We start from the raw sequence: 25686 nt of genomic DNA, 5'->3' as shown, positions 1-25686 counted from the left end.
ACCTTGGCTTCCCTCACATTATGGAAGGACGTGACGTCACATGAATAACAAACGTCCAGCCATGCTAAACGTACGCAATATATTTAAGTGTAATCGTCGTACGTGATGATATCGTAGCCCATGCTCACTGTGGCTCAAAATACATCATTATTTAATCATTTATCGTGTTTTTTATTCTTTTCATTTTTCCCCCAACAAAAGGAAACAAAATACATTATGTATAATTATGTTATTTGTTTTTATTACAGTAATGTTTTTACTACTGCTAGTAAGTGCAGTTTTAAACTTGTTTTTGTTCTAAAAAGTGGGACCAAGATCAATGAGTCAAATATTTTGTGAAAATTAAACCATTCACATTTTCACACCCGTGGATACATTTGTTGTACAACACTGTTTCTGTTTAAAGCCATTGTACACTTTCTAAATAGAACAAAAGTCAAAAGTTGCACAGATTTACATATAACTTAGATGGTTTACAGAAGTTAATAATTGTGAAATACTTCCCGTAAAATATTATCTATGAAATGCTTTACTTTTTGTGAAAACATTAAAACAATATAAATTCTCCATATCGAGGAATACGGATTTATTTTAAACACATGTCATGACACGGTGAAACGTGCGGAAACAAGGGTGGGTTTTCCCGTTATTTTCTCCCGATTCCGATGACCGATTGAGCCTAAATTTGCACAGGTTTGTTATTTCATATATAAGTTGTGATACACGAAGTGTTAACCTTTGGACAATACAGTATACTTTAAAAAAAATACGTTTTTATAAAAACCAATAGTTTTTCTTCTTGTGAGCAAACATTATAAATCCATAACGACATCAGACATAACGACTTGTTTAAAGACTAACAAGTCGAGGCCAGTACCTCGTTCATCATTGTGTAGTTGATCAATCCCATCAATACATGCCGGTATCCAAAACCCTCGCCTAAATCAACTATTAATGAATTTATATTGATCACCTCTTCGGAGGTAGCTTGTTCATTATTCATAATTATTATACATTATTATCCGTAAAGGGAAGAAGGTTTACGTTTTAGGAAACAAAAAGGTGAACTATATCTGAAACTAAATAATATTGACGATTTCATCAGCTGTCTCTGTCTATAGAGATACGTCATAATTATATAGCGATTGGGATACTATAGTCTTCATTGGTAGTAAGTGTTCATGCGGGAGCTAGCCGTTAATGCACACGGGTTTTTTTATGATTTGATGTTTTCTCTATACACAGTCAAAACAAAAAGTTATCATTAATGTTCTCATGCAACCTGGAGGCAACCACTGGCACTGTATGCATAAGGACTTCGGCTGCAACACAATTCTTGTACATGTAGTTGCAACCCATTCTCCCTAAGAAAATAGTGAGAAGTGGAGGGGCGCTCTGTCTCAAGACATGCGTGTATCTTCTTGCACCTGTCTTCACGTACAATTTACTCTAGAGTGCTCAGATGGGGGAGATGTGAACTAATATAACAGAATCTTCCACTGTGCTGAGGTGAAATGCATCAGGGCTTAATCTTACCGGTATCCGCTGGTTGTTATGGTTTGTCATTTTGCATTTATTAAATATATTCCACGATTCTTGCTCCTTCAGTTGAAACCATTATTCGGTTTCACTTTGAGACAAGCAAATTACATTATAGAGTCAATTAAACTCGTGTTTAGCCAAGCGAAGCTGGTTTTCAATTAATTAGTAGAATAGGCGCAACTAGAGATTTCTGTGAAAAGCGGTTTCGAATTGTAATGTCGTTTGTTGAGTGTATTGTAATACTAAAAATGGTTATCGTTTTAGATCGCATGACCTGAACAGACATCTGCCGACACATTCATTGAAATTGAATGATAGTTTTTTTTAGAAGCTTTCAATAACACGACGTTTAATTTGGTCGCTTAATTGAGCAAGTGAAATGGAAGGGAAAACCCAATGTTGGTTTATGTTAATTATTATTATCATAATCAATAGAAGGGTTCATGTGGTACTCAAGCTTGTTCATTACCATTATTGCTAATAATGTATTTTAAATAAGTAAAATATATAGTGAGCCGAGTAGGGTAGATGGCCTTTAGCTTTCGATCCAAACCGGACCTTCTTTAGAGGACCTTCTTCATGTAAAATATAGATATATTCGAAGGTCAATGTTGAACAATAAATTTATTGACCCATTACAATGACGTCACGCGTAGCAATGACCCCCCCCCCCCCCCCCCTCCACCAAGGTTGAGCTCTGACATTCAGTCAATATTTGCATCTAATGATAACAGTGAATGTGTTAAAGTGCATAACATGAACATTGCAAATACATCAGGCTATTCGAACTGGCGGCTCAGCTTCGGCTATTGCTAACGATATCAACCTTCAAAGCATGATACTCTTTCTGGCAAACGGGGAGGGGTTAGTGGACTTGGTGACAGTGTTTTTTTTCCGCCCGAAGTACTACACAGTCCAAAACACAAGTACCACCAGTTTCTAATACCGGTTAAAATGTCATATGCTTTCTTTGCCTGTATGTGAGGCGGTCTACGCTCGAATTTTCCAACTGTGTTTTGCCGGATTGCCTGCATGCTCCTGGGCATAGGTAAATTTGCCCATCCCTTGTCTATAATAAATAAGGGAATCAATGTGTGGTGAGAGGTTTCCAACTATAGTGGTTTAATCCCAACGAGGCATGATTCTTGATAATTTTACCGAGACGGTCAAAAAGTAAAATAAATGCAAAAATTATAATTTTTCAATGAACACAGCACCCCTCCAGCTATGAAATGGTAAGGCCCTCGGGTAAACAACTCCTTATAAGGAGATGATGTGCATGTCGCGCGTACCGCGTGATGTGGCACAACAGCCCGGCCGTTGCTCTCGACCAATAGGAATGAAGAAACTGTCTTATAAGCTTAGGTATTTATGAATACACAATTAATGCCATATCTCGATAACTAAAATGTGCATCCTTTGTTTAATATCAAAATGGTCTTTTAAGAATAATTGTTTTAATTGGTACATTGTATTGTACTTTTGAATGTACGTTAAGGCCATATCAGCAATTACCTCCTTGTTCATTCTTTGTGGTTGTCATGACAATACTTGTGTTTTAGCTGATTCGTTTTGGAAGTATCAATCAAGGCCTACTAATGTTGTGGGCTTTTTTCCCCTGTTTTCTCTAGCATTAATTTGTGTGCATGTTTGATTCATCATTGTGATTAAGTTATTCATTTGAACAGTATTCAGCTTTCTTTTGCATACCAATCGGCCACGATGGTTGAAACGTCAACTAAATTAATGTTACGTCCATTGAAAGTAATTAAGGTAACTCTAGAGCTATTTCAAAGGTATACTTTTTTCATTAAGACAGAGTCAATACGTGTAAATAAATTAAGTGTGCGTGTGTGTGGGGGGGGGGGGAGTGAGGGGGTGAGTATACAAAATAATACGAACATGAGAAGGGGGAAAGGGAATGAAAATAAACCGATGCATATCACCTTGGTAACCATGCATGTATTGTTTTATTTGTTTCTGACTTAAATATTCAAGGATGCCATTTACGAGTCTCGTTTTTTTATGTTTAGTTTCAAATCCCCACAGCAATAAAGCTACTGTGGAGTGAGAACCGTATCAATGGGATTGACGAACAAATAAATTAATTACTGTGATGCTGGTGTGGGTGCGTGGTAACGGGTGCCCATCCATGACGATATGGCGTTGGTTGTATTATTAACTATTGACATCAGTCATGTTTTATTCATAATGTTTTTTTTTTTTTTACCCAATACCAAAATAAGATATTCGATTATAAAATATATTTTTATTGTGGGAACTTATGGTATAGATTTTCTCAAATTTTAGAGATTTCTCTGAATGTAAAAAAAAAAAAATTAAAACTCATTTAGTAAACATTGAGTGGTCAGAATTTATTATAAGTTTCGTTTGAAAATTAATACTCTGGTGCTTCTGTTGCAACATTCAACAGTCAAAGTGGGTAACTCAATTTCAACAGTTTAATATTCACTTGTCAATTTCAATTTCGCAAAAAACAACGTCAATTATTTAATTTCATCATCGGTTAATGTTGTTCATTGTTACATAGTGATGTCATGTTCCAGAAATGTGCCAAACCAAGTTCGCATCTTTGTGTATGGAAACTGTGATGTTGAGTTACAGCTCAAATCAGTTGTTTCTGAATCTGACCAAACAGTCATTGTTTGAAAGACCGTCTCCCGACCCTCTAGCCCTTGCACCGATCGAGTTCATTCAAACGATGTTTAGTTTTCAAGACTCTTAATGCTATAGAACCGTGGTTCTAATCAGTTGGTTCTGAATCTGACCAAACAGTCATTGTTTAAAAGACCGTCTCTCAACCCTATAGCCCTTGCACCGATCGAGTTCATTCAAACGATGTTTAGTTTTCAAGACTCTTACAGTACAGAATCGTGGATCAAATTTCAACAGACCAAGGCTTGTTATTTAGGACAGTTTTAGTCTTTTACGTAAAATTGTAATTGGACAAGTTCAAGTTGGAAGACGATTCGTCCCAAGGGAAGTGGTAATGTTAATGGCGGTTATTTTTCATTAGGTTGAATCAACACATTAGTACTGAGAAGGCTTGTAGCTGGCATTATATTGCTCATACTGATTATTTGCGCATTCATTATGTTTCTGATAGTAAGTATCATCACGATGAAAGAACATTCCGGTGAGTGTGGTGCTGTATGATGAAAGCTATTACATATCATCATCATTAGCGCAAAGAGTGTTGCAAGTCTATTGGAATGGGAAAATTAACCAATTATAACGATTGCCTTTGGCTTTGATAGACAATGTTTTATGTGGATTTGTTGCAATGCAAAAATTAATGAGCTTTCGTTCTATACCGCACGTCACGATCACTTTGGGCGGCTGGGTTACGCAGAGAAATTTGCTAAAACAAGATATTGTTATTTCATTTATACTTTTTGGCCCTTTTAGTTGGCTGGCAGTTTGCAACAACTTTTTTTTTTTCGTTGATTTTAAAGAGAAAGTTGATAAATTCGTTGTCACACTTTTGACATTATTTTTTATTAATAAGCATAACACATTTTGAAACGAGTGTACGTTTGAGAGCCTTCATTTTACAAACGATGATACTTGGGCAACATTGATTCTAAAAATCGATGGAATTTTGGAACCACAAAATAATTTCAAAATAAACACAATCAAAAGACAAACAGCAGATTGTTTAAACATTACATCGTTCTGCTAATTAAACAGTTGCAGTAAATTCCACACGATTCTTCGTTTGATTCCAAATGTCCACATGGGACAAACATTTTTTTAATTTAGTGTTTAATTAATTTTGCGGGGAAAAAGTAAAAGGATGTGTATTGATCTAAATGTATTCCTCCAGTATAGCTGATATTATATCAATCTAGTTAATATCGTTGAGGTTGATCTTAATTTGATATAAAACTATGTAACGGAGATTCCAAGGCAACTATAAATCAACGAAATATACCTTTTGTCTTTATCGAACCGTTTTACATAAATGGGAATACAATAAAACTATAACTTGTGAAAATTTCATTTAAAAAATTGACAAGTTTTTGGGGATATGGCCGACCATCCGGTGCGGTTAGTCGATACAGGAAGAATAATCCGTAATTGTAATACACAATCCGAAAAAAGTCTCTGGCAGTAACATTTTCTTATATTAAATCTTTGGGGGATAAAAGTGAAATGATTCTCAAAAGTATTTATCCTATCGAAAGCTGCTGTTAGCGTCTAACCGAAAGTATTTATCCTATCGAAAGCTGCTGTTAGCGTCTAACCAAAAGTATTTATTGCCATTGATTTTCAAAGTGATTACCAAACGCATGCCTTGATTTTAGGTAGAGCATAGTAAGGATGAATTAAATGTTGCAGAATGTTGATTCGAAAGCGTCTGTTCTTATTATACCACGTCATCACTATTGGACGGGAATAAGACGAGGCATTCAAAGTGTGCACTGTTATAATTTTTGTTAAATAAAGCAAATTGCGGGCAACCCCAAAAAGGGGGGAATTTTATCATGGTGGCGATAAGCCTGTGATGGGTTAATAAAACGTTAGTCTTGATTGTAACAATTATGTCCTATACATTGATGTATATTCAGCGCTGTAAATATAGTTCATGATAAACGCCTAACTTTATGGGTAAGTTGGATTTCGGCTTTTTTTGTCAAAGCTGATATTTCCAATTGTCTGTACTTCACTTCAGTAGAATGTCACCCTTTGTTCTGTGAACCGCCTCCCTTTTTTTAGTAGGGCGTCACGTTGGTTTTAAACCACTCACTGTAATAACTATCGTACATCAGTTATAAACAATACATTATAAGTCAACTCGCCCCGTTTTCTTTCTTAATACTCTGACTAATCATTGTTTAACTGACTATTACATCATCAGATACACAATTGTCTTGTAAAGTCACGCTACAAGTACTAAATGGAAGAACAGGTGTTTGCTCCACTTTATTTCTCTTACAGAGTTTCAGAGGGGCCAACATTCTACAACATGCTGTCCTGAACTCGGCACTACGGTATGAATAAATCAGAGGGTTCATGACTGAATTGGCGTAAGCGGGAAATTCTAAGATCGTCTGCAGGAGGAGGATAGCATAAGGGTCTAACTCCAAAGACGCCTCAATGAAGAACTTCAGAGACATTGGCATCCAACATGCAGCAAAGCCGCCAAGGATGATTGCTGTTGTTGTGGTAGCTTTCATCTGGGCCGATTGCTCATCAGTTTGGTTGTCATCCTTCCGGAACAGAGCTCGTCTTAGAGCAGCAATCCTGTTCGCCTGAGATCTAGCAGTCCGGAATATGTGAAAGTACATCAACCCCATTGCAGATAGAACCACAGGAATGAAGATTGCGAATATCAGCATGAAGATCCGGACGGCATGGGATATTTTATAATCCATGACGCAGACTGACTCATTCGGATTCCCGGATCCAATATTCGGAATAATTCCAAACACGATGCCTAAAATCCAAACGGTTGTTATAATGTAGAAATAGCGTTGTGGGGTCATATTCTTGTGATAAACTAAAGGAGTAACTATAGCAAGGTATCTCTCCACGGTTATTGCGAGGAGTTGAAAGAGAGACACTGCAGAGAATGTAAAGGCAGCTGTGAAGAACACCATACGGGTTGCCGTAAAGCAGGTAACGTGGTTCTGAATCAGCCTACCGACGATCGCTGTTGGGACACCCACGAGACCCGTCAAGAAATCCGCAACAGATAAACTCACGATGAAAACATTACTTCTTTTCCGGAGGTTTTTTTCTCTGTAAACTGCCAGCAAGACTAAAGAATTACTGAGGAGGGTCGCGATGATGAGTGGAGAATAAAAACAGATCACGCCGATTATAAAGTCAGGCGGAATTTCAAAATTGGTTTGGTTTGACGATCGAGAATCCGTTGAAGTCACATCAGTCGTCATTTTGAAATTAAACGACAGCCTTAATATTAGTTCCTCCTATCGATGAATCTGCAGAGCATGTTTCTACATGAATGCGTAATGATCATTTTGGTAGAAAGGGATGAAAATTGTTATGTCTTACAAACCCGCTGATCGACGATGACGACTATAAATAAGTCTTCAAATCAAAACTTGAAAATAATCAGCGATGCTACTTGACGGTATTATGGCATGAGATCTTGGGTTTCCGTTTCCGACCAAATAAAGCAGTTTTATATGATGCAGTCATTTCCCACAACAGGGAGAGCTAGAGAGAGATGTGACCATCCATCTAAGAAATAGATTTGAGAAATGAGGCTTTGGGTTGGTTTGTCAGTGTCAAATTGCCGTGCTCCACATTATGTTGGTCAAAAGAATACATCCAAAGAAACATCCATTTTGCAAATATTCATCCACAGGACTTGTAAATCTCACCTAAGCGATATCAAGACGAGGCTTTGCGAGATTCAGCAAGTTGTTTGTTCCAGGTTTGTATCAGTTCTCACAATCGATTCTGGTTCGTGTTGGTTTTTATAGCGAGTCGTGTTAAACATTCCTTCCGCACTAATGTTAGTCTTGGTTCCAAGACCAAAAACTGTCCACGCTTGTAATGAACGAACGCTAGCGGGCGCTCTGTTTCTCTGATTTAGATCTCACAATGGTCTTGAATATTTGCAACGACGGGTCTTAACTTTTTTATTGTTTTTCGGCAAATCTCCCCCGACTTTCCGGTGGAGCCAATCAGAGGCTGCGTTGCGGTTGGCTCATGAATAATTCATCAGTGTTGTGCATGTAGTGTACAATGCATGCAGTAATTCCGTTGCATGACTTTTGCTTTACTCTGTGTGTGGGTATATACAAAGATACTATAGTATCTTTGGTATATATGTTTTTATCGGAGTATAATAATGTCCAGATCAGTAGGATTTGAAACTTTGACACAGGGTGGAAATACGATAAAGAAAGGTTTGTGGTACCAGCACAAACATTTTTATGTATAATGTCCAGATCCAGACTACTGCATTGCCATGATATGCAGCTTGAAATGCGATCGTGGCGTTATGCTCCCGACGTGCCAGGGCCCACACTGATGAAGCCTGTATTGGCTAAAAAATTTGCTTATAGTTAGCACAAAATAGTATTGCTTAGCAGAAACTGGTTGCCAGCCAATTTTTAATTAAATTTGAAATTATTTTTGTAGTGCCCAAGTTAATGTAGTGCCAAGTAAATTTTTGGATAGTAAAGAAATTTTGTACAGTATTATATTAACTGGTGGGCACTGTAGTGTTATTCACAGTGAAAGTTTTTTAATCTTGGGGGAAGGAAATCTTGAGGGATTCAAAAGCGTCTTTGGGAGAACGTATTTTGAAACGTAACCGTAGCTGCATATCTTGGAACGTAAGCGTAGCTTGACTCGGGATTGAAAGCGTACTTTTTGATATTGTAGCGTAACCTAATAGTATCTTGGAGTGTATAAGCGTAGCTGAGTAGCTACGTAGCTTGAACGTAACAGTATCTTTTGGTGGAGCGTAAGCATATCTTGGAACGTAATTCGTAGCTGCGTATCTTGGAACGTAAGCGTAACTTGACATGGGATTGAAAGCGTACCTTTTGATATTATAGCGTAACTTGAAGGAACGTAAGCAGATCTGTAGCGCAGCTGAGTAGCTGTGTAGCTTGGAACGTTGACATCTTTTGGAACGTAAGCATATCTTGGACTGAAGCGTAGCATCTTGGAACATAAACGCAGCTGCGTATCTTTGAACTATATAGCTTGACTCGGGCTTGAAAGCGTACTTTTTGATATTATAGTGTAACTTGAAGGAACGTAGACCTAAGCGTATCTTGGAACGTAAACGTAGCTGCGTATCTTGGAATGTAAGCGTAACTTGACTCGGGCTTGAAAACATACCTTTTGATATTATAGTGTTACTTGAAGAACCGTAGACCTAAGCGTATCTTGGAACGTAAACGTAGCCGAGTAGCTGCGTAGCTTGGAACGTAACCATATAACATTTTTTTGGAATGTAGTCGTAACAATATCTTTTGGAATAACTCATGAGAAATTTGGAATTTTGATTGCTTGTCCAGCGGCGACTACTGCTATTCAACTCCCAGTTATTTGAGGCGAATAGTCGGGTCATTAAATTCCACTAGTTGCCCAGTTTAATCATTACCTCAAAATAACTCTTCATTCACAGAATTAAAAAATAATGCTTTGTTTGACAAAATTATGCTTTGAGGGAATTTTGTTTTAGCATTATTTTTATTTAAACCTTTTATACAAAATTCTCATAATTTTTGTAAGCTACTCACACAATAACACTGTCAATATAACAAAATGCGATATTCCTACGTTTTGACATCATCAAAATTACCTGAAAACTCATAACAAAAAGAAATTAGGGGGCCATGAATCAAAATGGAGCATATTGGAACGTTGCGATCATAAGAAACAACGGATTCGACACCCGCAAGCTGGGAGTTCATAGCGCCTGGGATTTAACACCTCCAACCCCCACGAGACACGGCATGGGCGGTACGTGATACTCCACAAGGCTTATTTCAGTTTCACGTTCCGATTGCTCCACGCCGTGGGGCCATACAGCGTCCGATACACGGACTCTCTGAATGCTAATTTTACGTTCGATTTTTGACCATTATTTACGATTTCAAATCGTCACGTATCCATAATCTGAATAGGTACCTGTACTTAAAATTTCACTGTTTTCCTTTTAATAGGCCTATAATGACCACGGAATCACTCTTTGAGCAAAGATTATTAAAAATAGACCGCCGATCATATTGACCTTTGACTCGAACTAGTTTGAATAGTCATCTTCGATTCGTCACGTGATATGAATATTGCATACATTAAAAGTAATTTACATAGTCTGGCCACGCCTTCAATTTGCAAATATCCAAGACCATGGTGAGCACACACTGTGAATGGACTGGATGTGATTTTACAACTAAAATGGAAAGGCTATTTTTTGGGATGTGATTTTGGGTAAAGGATGTGATTTTTTTCCAAATCACATCCAAGCCAGAAATCACATCCGTGTTTAATTGCCAATTATCAAAATCACATCCACTGCTAGCGGCATTACTAAAATCACATCCAATGCTGAGGCCTTTGCCAAAATCACATCAGAGACAGAAATCACATCCATGTTTAATTGCCAATTATCAAAATCACATCCACTGCTAGCGGCATTACTAAAATCACATCCACTGTCCAGGCCTTAGCCAAAATCACATCCAAGTCAGAAATCACATCCATGTTTAATTGCCAATTAGCAAAATCACATCTATTGCTAGGGGCATTACTAAAATCACATCCACTACCCAGCCGTTAGCCAAAATCACATCCAAGACAAAAATCACACCCGTGGTTAACTGCCAATTATCAAAATCACATCTACTGTCTGGTTGACACCAACATCACATCAACTTAACCAGTATCGCATTCTCAACCCAACGTCCAGTACGTCATGCACTGGTTTCGCAAGCGTTTGGGTTGCGGGCAAGTGGAAGGGGTTCCACGCACTATGATTATGAATGATACAAATGGAATGAGAAGAAACTATTAAATAACTATGGACTGGAATGGTAAAAACTAAAACTTTGAACATTGAACTAGTCCAGGAACTACACGCTTTTATTTCTGAAATCAAAATTATAGCATCATGCACTTTGGAAACCATGACTGTGTGTAGAACCAGTAGAACAGTGCGGCGTGTCGAGTCTGGTTTAAAAACTTACTCGCCTTCCCTAGTTGTACATAATTATCCTTGCGGGATGTGGACTATCATACTATTGTACCAGCATAACCCAAACCCAGAATGGTGAAAGGTCTATGCCGAAAATCATGCAGTACCGCAATCTAGTTTCTAGGCGTTCTTTAACTCCCTTGCACTCAGTACAGTTGCTCAGCCAGTGGCTGTGAACACAATTATAAAAAGGTAGCCTACCGATCAATAATCATCATGATCAAGTCATCATTCCCCAGGGTTGCAAGGGAATCGAATTGCTACAAACTCCCAACCAGTTTACTATCGTATGAGTAAAACAAGGAATAGAGTAACAGAAAATGTCTGAGTGCCGTTTTTAACCTTCTGTTATTTAATTTTCCCCTTTGCAAATTGTCATCTGTCCTGGTTATTGTAGATGTAAAGTGACAGTTGTAAACATAGTTTCAGCCGAAGCATTTTAACTTTTTAGTTGTTTTATGTTATATGGGGGTGCGTGCTATTTTCATTGAGAGAACATAGTTGAAAAAATGAACAAACAAACCAAAAATTTAACGTGTTGACAGTGTGTACACAAGCATATTGAGTCATTTTGTGCAGATTTTTTTTTTATCACAGTGTTCACGAAATATTATGTTTGCATCGGTGACACCTAGCTTTATATGGTGAAACAAACTTTTGCATTATAATTACTATGAGTGAAAAACCAATGGATGCATTTTTTTTAACATGACCCCCCACCTTTCTGCCACCTAAGTGGAGACTTTCTTAACGTGTACATCCCGATATGTGGAGATTGTGCAGTTATTCACCAGAACCAGAACCTTCACCACAGGCTTCGGAATGTCCAGTAGTCATAGCAACGATCTGACCTTTGCAAAAACCTTGTCCGATTATGTAACCAATAACTTACAGATGAATGCTCTCTAGAAGTGGGTCCCATGGCGTACTGTATGCAGTATCTATGTGTGTATAGACTGGATTCAGTGTTCCCCCTATTTTCACCATGGAGGAATAGTGGTTTCACCATTTAGGACTATGGAATCATGATGGTCTCAATATTTAAGATATAACCATGAAATAAAAGGTTTTCAAGTAGGCCCTACACAGAAGAACAAGGTCTGTCAAGGACTACAATTGTTTTACTGATTTATTTATTCATTGAGGTTGACCATAATTGTAAATGTATAAGTCAATGATGTACTTCATAATCCCCATGATTATAAGTGTTAGTGCAAGTAGGCCTACACAGCAGGACAAAAATAACAAAACTACAATTGTTTATGTTCCAATAATTTGTTGGCAAATTCATTACTGTATTTTGTTTTCGAAATTGTAAAAATCAATCTGACATATAAAACAAAGTGGTGTAAATTTAAAAGAAACCACAGAAAATAAAAAGCTATTGTCTGATAAAATGAAATTTCAAAATCTGAACAGCTGAAAAATTATGTACATGCATGATTTGAAAACCTCGTTTTAATGTCACAATAAAACCTTGCTTCTTTGAAATTAACACCACTCAGGCAATTTTGAAATATACATTATCTATTCGGTGGTAAACTTTCTTTCCTTTCGATTTTATGTTGAGATTTTGTTCAGCCTCATCAATTTGTTATTTAGTTGGCATAAATGTTAACTCTGCCATGGCCTGACCCACAGAGCTGTGTTACATAACCTAATTACTAACGGGTGACCGCCTTCCTGCAGTAATGATGGTCCCTAAAACATCCCTGAATACTATTTACCAGTGCTGGGGCAAGACCAGCTGTCGACAAATGTGGCCTGTTTCTTGGTACCAGTTTATATTAAGCTTGTTCGTAAATCAAGAACATTGCGTCTTGAAAACAAGTGAACACCAAGGGACAGCATTTCTCAAATTGTCCTGTCAAGCCTTGTGATCTGTATTTTCAAATTGTCTGATAATACCAAAATTATTACCTGTCTGAACAACTTTCAACTCTCTTCGGCTTGTCCGGTCATAGAGGTATTTTCATCATTAATGGTTTCGCCATTATGCTCCACCTTTTGGGATCATGGACCGAAAATATTAATGATGGTCTCCCTAATGTAGCCTAACTGTACTTTAGGATATCTCCATGAAATAATGGGTTTTCAAGTAGGCCCTACAAAGAAAAACAAGTTCTGTCAAATAATACAATTACAATGTAGTATACTGATTTTGGGGGAAATCAATCACTGGATTAATTACTTTGTGTTTTTGTTTTTTTATTTGTTTCCCCCCCCCCCCAAAAAAAAAAAAATAAATAAATAAAAAATGGCTCAAAAGTTAGCAGTTGGATGCTCAAGCAGGATAATATCTTGAGAAAATTGTTTTGGGAAATGCTGCCATTATGGTGATCCTTGTTTAAGTTTATTTTCTTTAACTTAGAACAAGTTGTGTAATAAACAACTTTCACCTCAGGTTTCGGATTGGCCACTAGTCATAGCAAGTTAAATATGATGACGAGACATAAAAAGGTGTAAAGTAGTTTAGGAACCAGCATCATTTGTTGACAGCTGGTCCTTGCTCTGGCACTGGTAAGTTATTTAGGGATGCCTGCAGTAAGGTATCGTCATAATGCATGGTCATTATGCAGTATGACCATGGGCAGAGCATAGAGTAAGGACAGATCCTCCATGGGCAGAGTAAGGCCAACCCCAGTCATATAATACATTCGCCTAACAACAAATGTTGCAACACTGTCATGCTGACAGTGACAAACAACAACTATTGTTCAAAGAAAACATCAGTTCATTCTGCCTCAATCGGAAAGCGACCACGTCCTTTCCTAGAATGGTCATCCTGCTTCTTAGTCTTACGGTTAATAAGCCGCGCATTCGAAAATTACAATGTCCACAGATTGACTTACACCGTGTGAAGATAATGATCGTCAAAAGCTTACATTAAAATGCTGAGGTGGTGTAGGTTTTTTTTGAGAAACGAATAACACAACGTCACGAAAATACGTTTTACATGCTGAAATAATTTTCATCTCCTGACAGGAAAATTATTCGCCTAATTAGACCCTTGGACATTAAAAACAAATCTGACATTATCATGTGTGGGGCGGGTCGTCGCCGTTACACTTCTTGTTGAAAAACTAAATGCCTTTGTCAAGTTTGTTCACATAATAATATTGGTTCTAATAATGGGTGCTACGTATGACTTTTGTGCCATGAAAGTCGAGTTCTGTACCCCCATGGTTGCATTCAATAAATAAGTTAACCATGAGTAATGACTGAGCACGAACTGTTTGTGTGCAAGTCATATGTAGGGGAACATTACAAAAACATGCAAAAACTATATTTGCCTTAAAAAAATTGTTTTAAAGTGACAGGTTAAGTTTCTCATCATAAGACTACATGTATAATGGGAGTAAAGGTGAAAGACATTCGTGGTTATAAAGAGCCCTATCCCATCCAGTACGTTGTCCCATGGAGGAATAAATCCTTCCTATAACATTGTTGTCCATACATAAACATTCGACAGCCTTGCATATCAGTTGATGACACTAAATGTAATGCAGACAAGCACACCAGCTTTGGTGGAGACAATTTTACCCACCACATCCAAATGACTTTTTCCTTTGCCGCATCTGATTCATCATTACTGGATCTCAAGCACCTTTCGATATCTATAGTGTACAAAGCGGTGATACATGTAGATGGAATAAAATTGTCAGATGTTCTGAACCGGGTCAGAACCTTTATTTTGTGCATTCATGGAGGCTATATAACCGTTAAATTAATCAACATTGCTGTGATGAAGACAGTCAATGGTCTCCATCATACAAGAACAGAAACCGTAAACAGAAAACCAGATGGCGTCGTCCCTTGCAGCCTGTTGTGCCGTGCAGGTGGAAAGAATAGGGCCTCTGAACTAACTGCTTACAAAAAATAGTTTAGTTTGGGAATCAACATTAACATTAACTACACCACAATCAGGTACTTGGTACATCATTTAAATGGTGTGTAAAAGCTAATGCTTTGAAAATGTTTTATGCTTAATTACATATTTTGATGTTTGTCTTTGTTTTCGGTTCTCTCGATGCATGTTAACAATCCTTTATATTATTTTTAAATCATGGCTATCCATGCAGCCCGGCCGTGTAAGCGCTAAATCACGCTTACGTAGGCGCAAAGTTCTTTGCAAAGTAAGCAGAGCCATGAAATTCGGCCGTGCACATGCCTGGCGGCAATTTTTTTTCCCTGATTCTTTTTAAGGATTCCCTCTTTTAAATCGATTTAGAGAAAAGAAAGCGGAAAAAATCCCATTAAAAAGCATTATGAGAGTGGCAATTTCGTAGGAAGAAAAAAAATCCATTGATCAATCAAGTTCGCGGAAAAGAAAAGTAAATAACGGAGGGGGTGTCTAGGACATAATATTAACAGTTTGAATTGAAGGTGATGTGATTTTAATGCATATGATGACTCTTCTACATATATTAAACGTTCTTTTAATATTTATTTTAAAGTATGCGGTGAGGAATCGTGACACGACCGCTATAAACTAAATCTTGTCATGGTTAGTTACAAATTAGGCAGTTTGTAAACGGATTATTTAAAGATTTGACTCGTACAGACGAAGGAACTTTTGCTGCGTTTACGCCGGCAATATTATTTGTTACAAAATACAAGCAGTACCAGTTGCACTGTTGGCTTTTCTCCATGCTTTTACTTAGTAAGGAATACGCTTATTGTAGTTTTATGGCTTGCAAAATGTAAATAACCGTGTTGAACATTCAGCAGAGGTTTGCAACTCTAATCTGCCGGTTTGTGAATTTCTACTTCCTAGCTGGAACAGGGTATGATTTTATCATGAATTGATAGACTATTAAATACCTAAATACCTTGCAATCTTGATTCTGAGCCATCCCCATATAGGCTGAGCATTCAAGGTTGATGCTTCCGGCCGGCAGCCAGGCACACAGGGCACTCCATTTCTCGCAGAGACATTTCCACTTTTCGTTGATCCAAAGGGCTCACCGACGAAATAATTATAATTCCGAAATTACTCTGCTTGCATTAAATGACGATCCATGGTTTCTTTGGCCGATTTAATCATTACTTTTCAGCAGATTCGGAAACTCAACAAGTGTGTGTGTGCCACTGTTTGTTGTGTAACAAACGTTGTTTCAGCTTGATGTTTTTGTCTGTTTCCCGCGAAAACCAGCACTTCGGTAGGGGCCGATTACATAATGCAGCACATGGGTGGGCGCTAGCGGCTATTAGGCCTTTTTTTCTCTCTGTCGACTTTGTTATAGATCTATCTGCTGTGTGATGTACAGTGTATCAATTGGATGAATAAACAGAGAGTAGTCCTAGTAAAACCTGCTGGGCACAGTGATGCCTGGTGGGATTCAGCCAGAGCAACATTTTCAACTGATAAAGCTTGGTGTAACAATTTGCAAAGCATAACATTTGATTATTAAGGAGTCGAGACAGAAACAAGTGAAAGACATTATCACCAATCATTAACCAATTTCTCCTTCTTCAGCTCCTTTCAACCCCCCCCCCCCCCCCAACCAAGACTTCTTCTTCTCCTCATTCTTTTACCTCCAATTGTGTGTACGGAAAGCTTTTTTGACAGATTGAGGTTGTTAACGCAAAATCTCAAACCAAATGTCGGACAATTCTTGTGTTGCATTAAAATTTTACAAGCAAAAGGTTATTCGTTTGTACTTAACTTTGCAAAATACAAAAATGTACAAAATTTAACAAAATGTTAAAATACAAAATGTAAAAATTCAACATTATTTGGGATACCTTTTTTTCAATTGTGTTTATGGATATATGCTTTTTTGACAGAGTGGAGGTAGTTGACATGTCATCTCAAACAAATTTTGGGCCATTCTTGTGTTGCGTTAACATTTTACAAGCAAAAGGCTATTCATTTGTACTTAAGTTTGCAGGCATTGGGCCAAACATTTTTGAAAATAACTTTTTTTAAATTGGGTTAATGAAAATACGCTTTTTGACAGAGTTGAGGTAGTTGACGCGACATCTCAAACCAAATTTGGGGCAAGTTTGTGTTGTGTTAACATTTTACGGGCAAAAAGCTATACAGCTGCAGATAGAGGGCCAAAATGTAAAAACTCAACATTTTTGAAGATAACTTTTTTTCAATTGTGTTTATGGAAATATGCTTTTCAGACTGAGTTCAGATAGTTTGCGCGACATCTCAAATCAAATTTGGGACAATTCTTGTGTTGCGTTAACATTTTACAAGCAAAAGGCTATTCATTTGTACTTAAGTTTGGAAGTATTGGGCCAAAATGTAAAAATTCAACATTTTTGAAGACAACTTTTTTTAAATTGCGTTAATGAAAATACGCTTTTTTGACAGAGTTGAGGTAGTTGACGCGACATCTCAAACCAAATTTGGGGCAAGTTTGTGTTGTGTTAACATTTTACGGGCAAAAAGCTATACAGCTGCAGATAGAGGGCCAAAATGTAAAAACTCAACATTTTTGAAGATAACTTTTTTTCAATTGTGTTTATGGAAATATGCTTTTCAGACTGAGTTCAGATAGTTTGCGCGACATCTCAAATCAAATTTGGGACAATTCTTGTGTTGCGTTAACATTTTACAAGCAAAAGGCTATTCATTTGTACTTAAGTTTGGAAGTATTGGGCCAAAATGTAAAAATTCAACATTTTTGAAGACAACATTTTTTTAAATTGCGTTAATGAAAATACGCTTTTTTGACAGAGTTGAGGTAGTTGACGCGACATCTCAAACCAAATTTGGGGTAATTCTTGTGTTGTGTTAACATTTTACGGGCAAAAAGCTATACAGCTGCAGATAGAGGGCCAAAATGTAAAAATTCAACATTTTTGAAGATAACTTTTTTTCAATTGTGTTTATGGAAATATGCTTTTCAGACTGAGTTCAGATAGTTTGCGCGACATCTCAAATCAAATTTGGGACAACTCTTGTGTTGCGTTAACATTTTACAAGCAAAAGGCTATTCATTTGTACTTAAGTTTGGAAGTATTGGGCCAAAATGTAAAAATTCAACATTTTTGAAGACAACTTTTTTTAAATTGCGTTAATGAAAATACGCTTTTTTGACAGAGTTGAGGTAGTTGACGCGACATCTCAAACCAAATTTGGGGCAATTCTTGTGTTGTGTTAACATTTTACGGGCAAAAAGCTATACAGCTGCAGATAGAGGGCCAAAATGTAAAAATTCAACATTTTTGAAGATAACTTTTTTTCAATTGTGTTTATGGAAATATGCTTTTCAGACTGAGTTCAGATAGTTTGCGCGACATCTCAAATCAAATTTGGGACAATTCTTGTGTTGCGTTAACATTTTACAAGCAAAAGGCTATTCATTTGTACTTAAGTTTGGAGGTATTGGGCCAAAATGTAAAAATTCAACATTTTTAAAGACAACTTTTTTTAAATTGCGTTAATGAAAATACGCTTTTTTGACAGAGTTGAGGTAGTTGACGCGACATCTCAAACCAAATTTGGGGCAATTCTTGTGTTGTGTTAACATTTTACGGGCAAAAAGCTATACAGCTGCAGATAGAGGGCCAAAATGTAAAAATTCAACATTTTTGAAGATAACTTTTTTTCAATTGTGTTTATGGAAATATGCTTTTCAGACTGAGTTCAGATAGTTTGCGCGACATCTCAAATCAAATTTGGGACAATACTTGTGTTGCGTTAACATTTTACAAGCAAAAGGCTATTCATTTGTACTTAAGTTTGGAGGTATTGGGCCAAAATGTAAAAATTCAACATTTTTGAAGACAACTTTTTTTAAATTGCGTTAATGAAAATACGCTTTTTTGACAGAGTTGAGGTAGTTGACGCGACATCTCAAACCAAATTTGGGGCAATTCTTGTGTTGCGTTAACATTTTACGGGCAAAAAGCTATACAGCTGCAGATAGAGGGCCAAAATGTAAAAAATCAACATTTTTGAAGATAACTTTTTTTTAATTGTGTTTATGGAAAATATGCTTTTCAGACTGAATTCAGATAGTTTGCGCGACATCTCAAATCAAATTTGGGACAATTCTTGTGTTGCGTTAACATTTTACGGGCAAAAGGCTATTCATTTGTACTTAAGTTTGCAAGCATTGGGCCAAAATGTAAAAATTCAACATTTTTGAAGATAACTTTTTTTAAATTGGGTTAATGAAAATACGCTTTTTTGACAGAGTTGAGGTAGTTGACGCGACATCTCAAACCAAATTTGGGGCAATTCTTGTGTTGCGTTAACATTTTACGGGCAAAAAGCTATACAGCTGCAGATAGAGGGTCAACATGTAAAAATTCAACATTTTTGAAGAAAACTTTTTTTCAATTGTGTTTATGGAAATATGCTTTTCAGACTGAGTTCAGATAGTTGACCCGACATCTCAAATTAAATTTGGGACAATTCTTGTGTTGCGTTAACATTTTACAAGCAAAAGGCTATTCATTTGTACTTGAGTTTGCAGGCATTGGGCCAAAATGTAAAAATTTAACATTTTTGAAGATAACTTTTTTTAAATTGGGTTAATGAAAATACGCTTTTTTGACAGAGTTGAGGTAGTTGACGCGACATCTCAAACCAAATTTGGGGCAATTCTTGTGTTGCGTTAACATTTTACAGGCAAAAAGCTATACAGCTGCAGATAGAGGGCCAAAATGTAAAAATTCAACATTTTTGAAGAAAACTTTTTTTCAATTGTGTTTATGGAAATATGCTTTTCAGACTGAGTTCAGATAGTTGACGCGACAACTCAAATCAAATTTGGGACAATTCGCGTGTTGCGTTAACATTTTACAAGCAAAAGGCTATTCATTTGTACTTAAGTTTGCAGGCATTGGGCCAAAATGTAAAAATTCAACATTTTTGAAGATAACTTTTTTTAAATTGGGTTAATGAAAGTACGCTTTTTTGACAGAGTTGAGGTAGTTGACGCGACATCTCAAACCAAATTTGGGGCAATTCTTGTGTTGCGTTAACATTTTACGGGCAAAAAGCTATACAGCTGCAGATAGAGGGCCAAAATGTAAAAATTCAACATTTTTGAAGAAAACTTTTTTTCAATTGTGTTTATGGAAATATGCTTTTCAGACTGAGTTCAGATAGTTGACGCGACATCTCAAATCAAATTTGGGACAATTCTTGTGTTGCGTTAACATTTTACAAGCAAAAGGCTATTCATTTGTACTTAAGTTTGCAGGCATTGGGCCAAAAAGTAAAAATTCAACATTTTTGAAGATACCGTAATTTTCGGATTATAAACCGCGCGGCGTATAAACCGCACTTCCTCAAAATATACAAAAAAATATTTAGGTGTCGGCGTATATGCCGCGCGGCGTATAAACCGCGACCAAAATAAAAATAAAAAACATGAAAAAACTAACCTCAAAACACGGAAGTGAAGTACGCAAACCTGCCGCGTTACGGGTGATTTTTTTATCTCACACTATCAGTCCTGAGTTATACTTTTTTTCCATCAACAACCCTTTTCAAGAATTTGCGATTTTGATGATCGGTTGTGTTGACCATGTTTTGTGAACTTCTTTAGGAACAAACTGTCCGTGAATCAAAGATCGGTCGACAACGCACACCGAGAAATAGTTGAACTTTGCCCTGCATCGCATCGCCCTCTGTAGACAAAAGTTGTCCACGTTTGATTAGACTGGGCCCCGAGCCTCGAAGCGTGGGTCAGACGTTCAAGCTATTTGTTGTACAATGGGCAGCCGCTCGAAGTCGAGCCAAGATTTTATGAATGGAACTATCACCGGCCAATCAACAACGGCCAATCATCAAACGGCCAATCACCGCATGCGTACACACAAAGGGGCCGTGCTTGTTTGCGGTCCTCTTTGTGGCGATGTGCAGTGACAGGCGGGCGGCACATCCGTCAGTCTTGTATAGTTGCCGCGATGTGGGAGTTGCGTCGTAATTGCGTAGAAATGTATTGAAGTTACACTATTGATCATAATTGAAATGATCTATTATAGGATAGTATTCTTTTTGTAAGCTGGCAGCACCCCCTTTGCGGGACCACATTATTGTTTGTGTTGGATAATTATTGATGAAAGTTACAACTGAAAATACGTTTATTATTGTGATACTAAAAAAAAACAATAACAGTTTTAAAAATTGACAAAGTTAAATCCTACTTTATTTGTAGGTAAGTGAGATCGTGTTGCAATAAAAATTAACTTCAGACAGTGCGTTGACTATCGTTTCAACATAGGATTCGTCTGCAGAAGCAGTGATAAAGAAACAGTGCGAAGATTTATATCCAAGGAATCCTTTGCCTTCCGTTTTGTTTAAATAGAAAATAGACAAACCAAAACCAAACAGTCCTTTTCAGGGCTACATGTACCACAACACAAACGAGAGTTGTCTATGACTGTTGTTTTGTTTACAATGTATAAAGGAACATTTTTTAAACATGTAAACAGCTCCTAAAAAAATTCCTTTATAAAATATAAACGAAATAATAATGGGGACGGCTAAAGTTGTTCCCTCACTTTTATTGTATAGCGGTTGAAACAAAATACGCTACCTTATTGTTTGCGTAATCATAAGGACAGGGGATTCACATTTATTAAACATCGGAGTAGACGGGAAATAAGGTTGAAATGGGTCTTTCAATAAGGGAATTAAAGAAAAGTGGTTGTTTCTCCCTCCCTTTTATTGTAGTCCCACAACGAGGATCCACAACAGATATTGCAACGACGGACGGGCGGACGGACGTAGCGTGTGTGTAGTAATGTATCCTGCAGCGTGCACATTATGCACATGTACACATGCGAGTTCGTAAAGCTAGCAATCTGTTAATTGCGCTGCTCAATCTCGAAATTGCACAACAGATGTTTGGGGCACCGTAATGAGCGATGTTCGCCGACGGGTTGCGCTACGCCATCATATTTGCGCCGCCTGGAAATAAAATTCCCAATGTTACTGGACTCAACAATCAGGCGGTTTGAAAATGTTTTGTTTGACCCCCGGCGCGGCATAGTTCTTTGCGTACGTCCATTCACCATTCTGCTGTTGCGGTGTGCGTGGTTGACCTGAAGAAACCGCTGGCCGGCTGACACGAGTGTAGCCTGGATATCGACATCAGTATATAAAGATCGTGGGATAAACAGACAGGGGACGAGTCTATTTCGCTGAGACACGAGTATAGCTTGAATGTCTGACGTCAGCATGTAGAGATCGCTAGGATAAATAGACGGGCACCAGTCTAGTCTAACCCGAGTTGCGCTGAGAGGGGGAGCTGAGGGCGGTTGATAAACGTTTTACAAAGGAAACACGGAATACAATTGTGGTGGGATTTTCAACAGGATGTTGTCATCACACAGGCAGGTTTTTGTTCTCATTGAAGAAAAAAAAAACATTATTATTAAAATAGTTTACGAACTATCTTTCTTTAAAAAAATGCCGTTTTTTCTCTTAAATATTTATACGTCGGCTTACAAGCCGCCCGGAGAATAAACCGCAGGAGTTCAAAAAAATGTCAAAATCAACATATAAACCGCGGTTTATAATCCGAAAATTACGGTAACTTTTTTTAAATTGGGTTAATGAAAATACGCTTTTTTGACAGAGTTGAGGAAGTTGACGCGACATCTCAAATCAAATTTGGGGCAATTCTTGTATCGCGTTAACATTTTACGGGCAAAAAGCTATACATTTGCAGATAGAGGGCCAAAATGTAAAAATTCAAAATTTTTGAAGATAATTTTGTTCAATTGTGTTTATGAAAATATGCGTTTCAGACTGAGATCAGATACGTGATGCGACATCTCAAATCAAATTTGGGACAATTCTTGTGTTGCGTTAACATTTTACAAGCAAAAGGCTATTCATTTGTCCATAAGTTTGCAAGCATTGGGCCAAAATGTAAAAATTCAACATTTTTGAAGAATTTCTTTTTTTCAATTTAGTTTTTGGAAATATGCCTTTCAGACTGAGCTCAGATAGTTGACATGACATCTGAAACGAAATTTGGAACAATTCTCTTGTTGCGTTAGCATTTTACAAGCAATTTTTTGACAATTAATTTTGTGTATGGACGTTTTTCAAGGCCGTAGGAAAAAAATTTTCCTCACATTTTTCCAATCGTGAAAAACAACAGAAGTGAAGTTCACAGAACTGCGTTTAAAGAATTTCTTAAAGGTCCATCAGCGAGGCACATTGATACAAAAATTCTAATGAACTTTGCCCCGCATCCTCTATCGGCCAAAGTTGTCGATGGAAGTGGCCTTAATCCAAGGCTGTGTATAGCACAGAATTCGTGGACGTCTGCCACGCTGTATGCATACAGCAGTTCACCCGGCCCATGAACAAGTACCAGTACGGAGTTGGAGTCTAGCCAAGCGTTCTTGTACGGAATACAGATTGCGGAATGTCTGCTCCACACAACAGAATAGTGCATGGACATCTCGACCGGTGTGCGATCGAACGTTGCCCGAACCCGGTGTGGATCTCGCTTTACATCATACTATAAGGAAGTTGGGCTGCACGTTTATCGCGAGCTAAACGTAAAATGTGAACGTCAGAAGATTGTGTCGATTCGGCGTCCAAAGTTGCAGGAAAACTGCCACGACCTGTAGGCTTTTTCACAACCCGTTTTCTCGATACATAAAATCAGCATACATACGATGGAATGTTTCAATGGGCCTAGCTGACTAAAATTAAAATAGATTCGTCGCCGGGCGAAAAACATAAATAAATCGATGGTTATCAATTTTCAAGACAAACGGTCACCGCGATCCGTAGACTAACCAATACATTGGAACGGCCTCCCTTCATTAAAACAGTTTGGGCTAATATCAGATATCATGAGTTTGGGTGAGTAGGTACACGTAGCCTAAATACACTTCCATGTGCATGTACTGGCCACTGAGTGAGTGTCCTAAAGTAAGGTCATGGTCTGAAGGTCACTTGATCCCTGTGGGGTGTTAATTCCACTTAGATCAGTAATTGAATGATTCACTGTTTACTGTTTCTTGAGTGTGCATGGTACGTCTCCTTGGGCAAAGTGGGCTTGTTCTGAAATTGCTGGGAATACCATTGCCAAAAAACTGAGCAACAGGAGATGCCGATAGATTGCCTTAAATTTACCTTCTGCTGTAATTTTAGGGCGAAACGGGTTTCCACAGCAATTTCGGGTTGAAGTTGTTCATAGTTGACCATCAGTCCTCATTTTCAGGTGTGACCTTGCACTAGCGGGGGAATCAGTATGTGATGTTGGGGTTCACAATGTACCCTGCATCTGATTTGAAGGGGGGGGGGGGGATTTTGGCTAAGGCCAGACACTATCATAATGTGATTTTGGTATACAGCCAGACAGTGGATGTGATTTGATAATTGGCAGTTAACCATGGGTGTGATTTGTAGCTCGGATGTGATTTTGGCCCAGGCCTAAACAGTGGATGTGATTTTAGTAATGCCGCTAGCAGTGGATGTGATTTTGATAATTGGTCAATTAACCATAGATGTGATTTCTAGCTGGGATGTGATTTTGGCTAAGGCCTGGACAATGGATGTGATTTTAGTAATGCCCCTAGCAGTGGATGTGATTTTGATAACTGGCAATTAAACATGGATGTGATTTCGGGCTCGGATGTGATTTTGGATTAGGCCTAAACAGGGATGTGATTTTAGTAACGCCGCTGGCAGTGGATGTGATATTGATAATTGGTCAATTAACCATGGATGTGATTTCTGGCTCGGATGTGATTTCAGTGGTGCAGATGTGATATTGGATAGGCTTTTTCGAAATCACATCCTTTTTCCATTTTAGTTGTAAAATCACATCTAGGCCATTCACAGTGACAGGACATGGTGAGATCTAAAGCAGAGAAACAGAGCGCCCGCTAGCGTTCGTTCATTACAAGCGTGGACAGTTTTTGCCGTGCATAATCGGAACGTTGGTTGTGTGTGACCGCGCAACACCAATGGTCTTGGAACCAAGACTATACAAACGGAACTATAGGGACATTAAACCGATGTTCAACTAGTTCATTATTATTATTAATATTTAATAACCACTGATGTTCAAGTAATGGGTGCGTTCTATTAGCTTCCCGGGTCAACCCCGGTCTGCCCCTGCTACGTTCAAATAGGGGCTCACCCGGGTCAGCCCCAAGTCCCCTGCTCTGTGGAACGGGTCACCTGGGGCTGGTCCCAGGTGCATGACCTAACCACGAGAGGGCGAGTGTGATCGTTCGATTGTTGTCAGGGGCTCACGCGAGTGACCTGGGGCCTTTCTCAAACCACGGCTTGGGCTCCGGCTCAGGCTTAGTCTACGCGCGCTGTGTACGAAGCTCGGCATCTAACCTGCATTTTCAGTGCGTATTGCTGATTGTACCTGCACGCGGAGCCTGAGCCGGAGCCTAAGCCGAGGTTTGAGAAAAGCCCCTGGAGTGCGTTTTGGCGACCCCAACCAAAAACTGTTTCGGTTGTTGGTCGTTGG

General features: G+C 38.1%; 2 protein-coding genes across 2 annotated transcripts in view; one reads left to right on the top strand and one right to left on the bottom strand.

Annotated features, from left to right (window-relative positions):
* LOC139945789 (alpha-2,8-sialyltransferase 8B-like) overlaps positions 1–25686 on the top strand; it is a 51752-nt gene that overhangs the window by 7459 nt on the left and 18607 nt on the right. The window lies entirely within an intron of this gene.
* LOC139946527 (D(1A) dopamine receptor-like) lies at positions 6402–7463 on the bottom strand. Its single transcript, XM_071944217.1, has one exon. The coding sequence runs from the start codon at positions 7461–7463 to the stop codon at positions 6402–6404; it is 1062 nt and encodes a 353-aa protein (XP_071800318.1).

The sequence above is a fragment of the Asterias amurensis genome, chromosome 13 (assembly GCF_032118995.1).
Source record: "Asterias amurensis chromosome 13, ASM3211899v1".
NCBI classification, from domain to species: domain Eukaryota; kingdom Metazoa; phylum Echinodermata; class Asteroidea; order Forcipulatida; family Asteriidae; genus Asterias; species Asterias amurensis.
The sequence above is the reverse complement of the archived record's forward strand: the minus strand, read 5'-3'. Positions and strand labels throughout refer to the sequence as shown.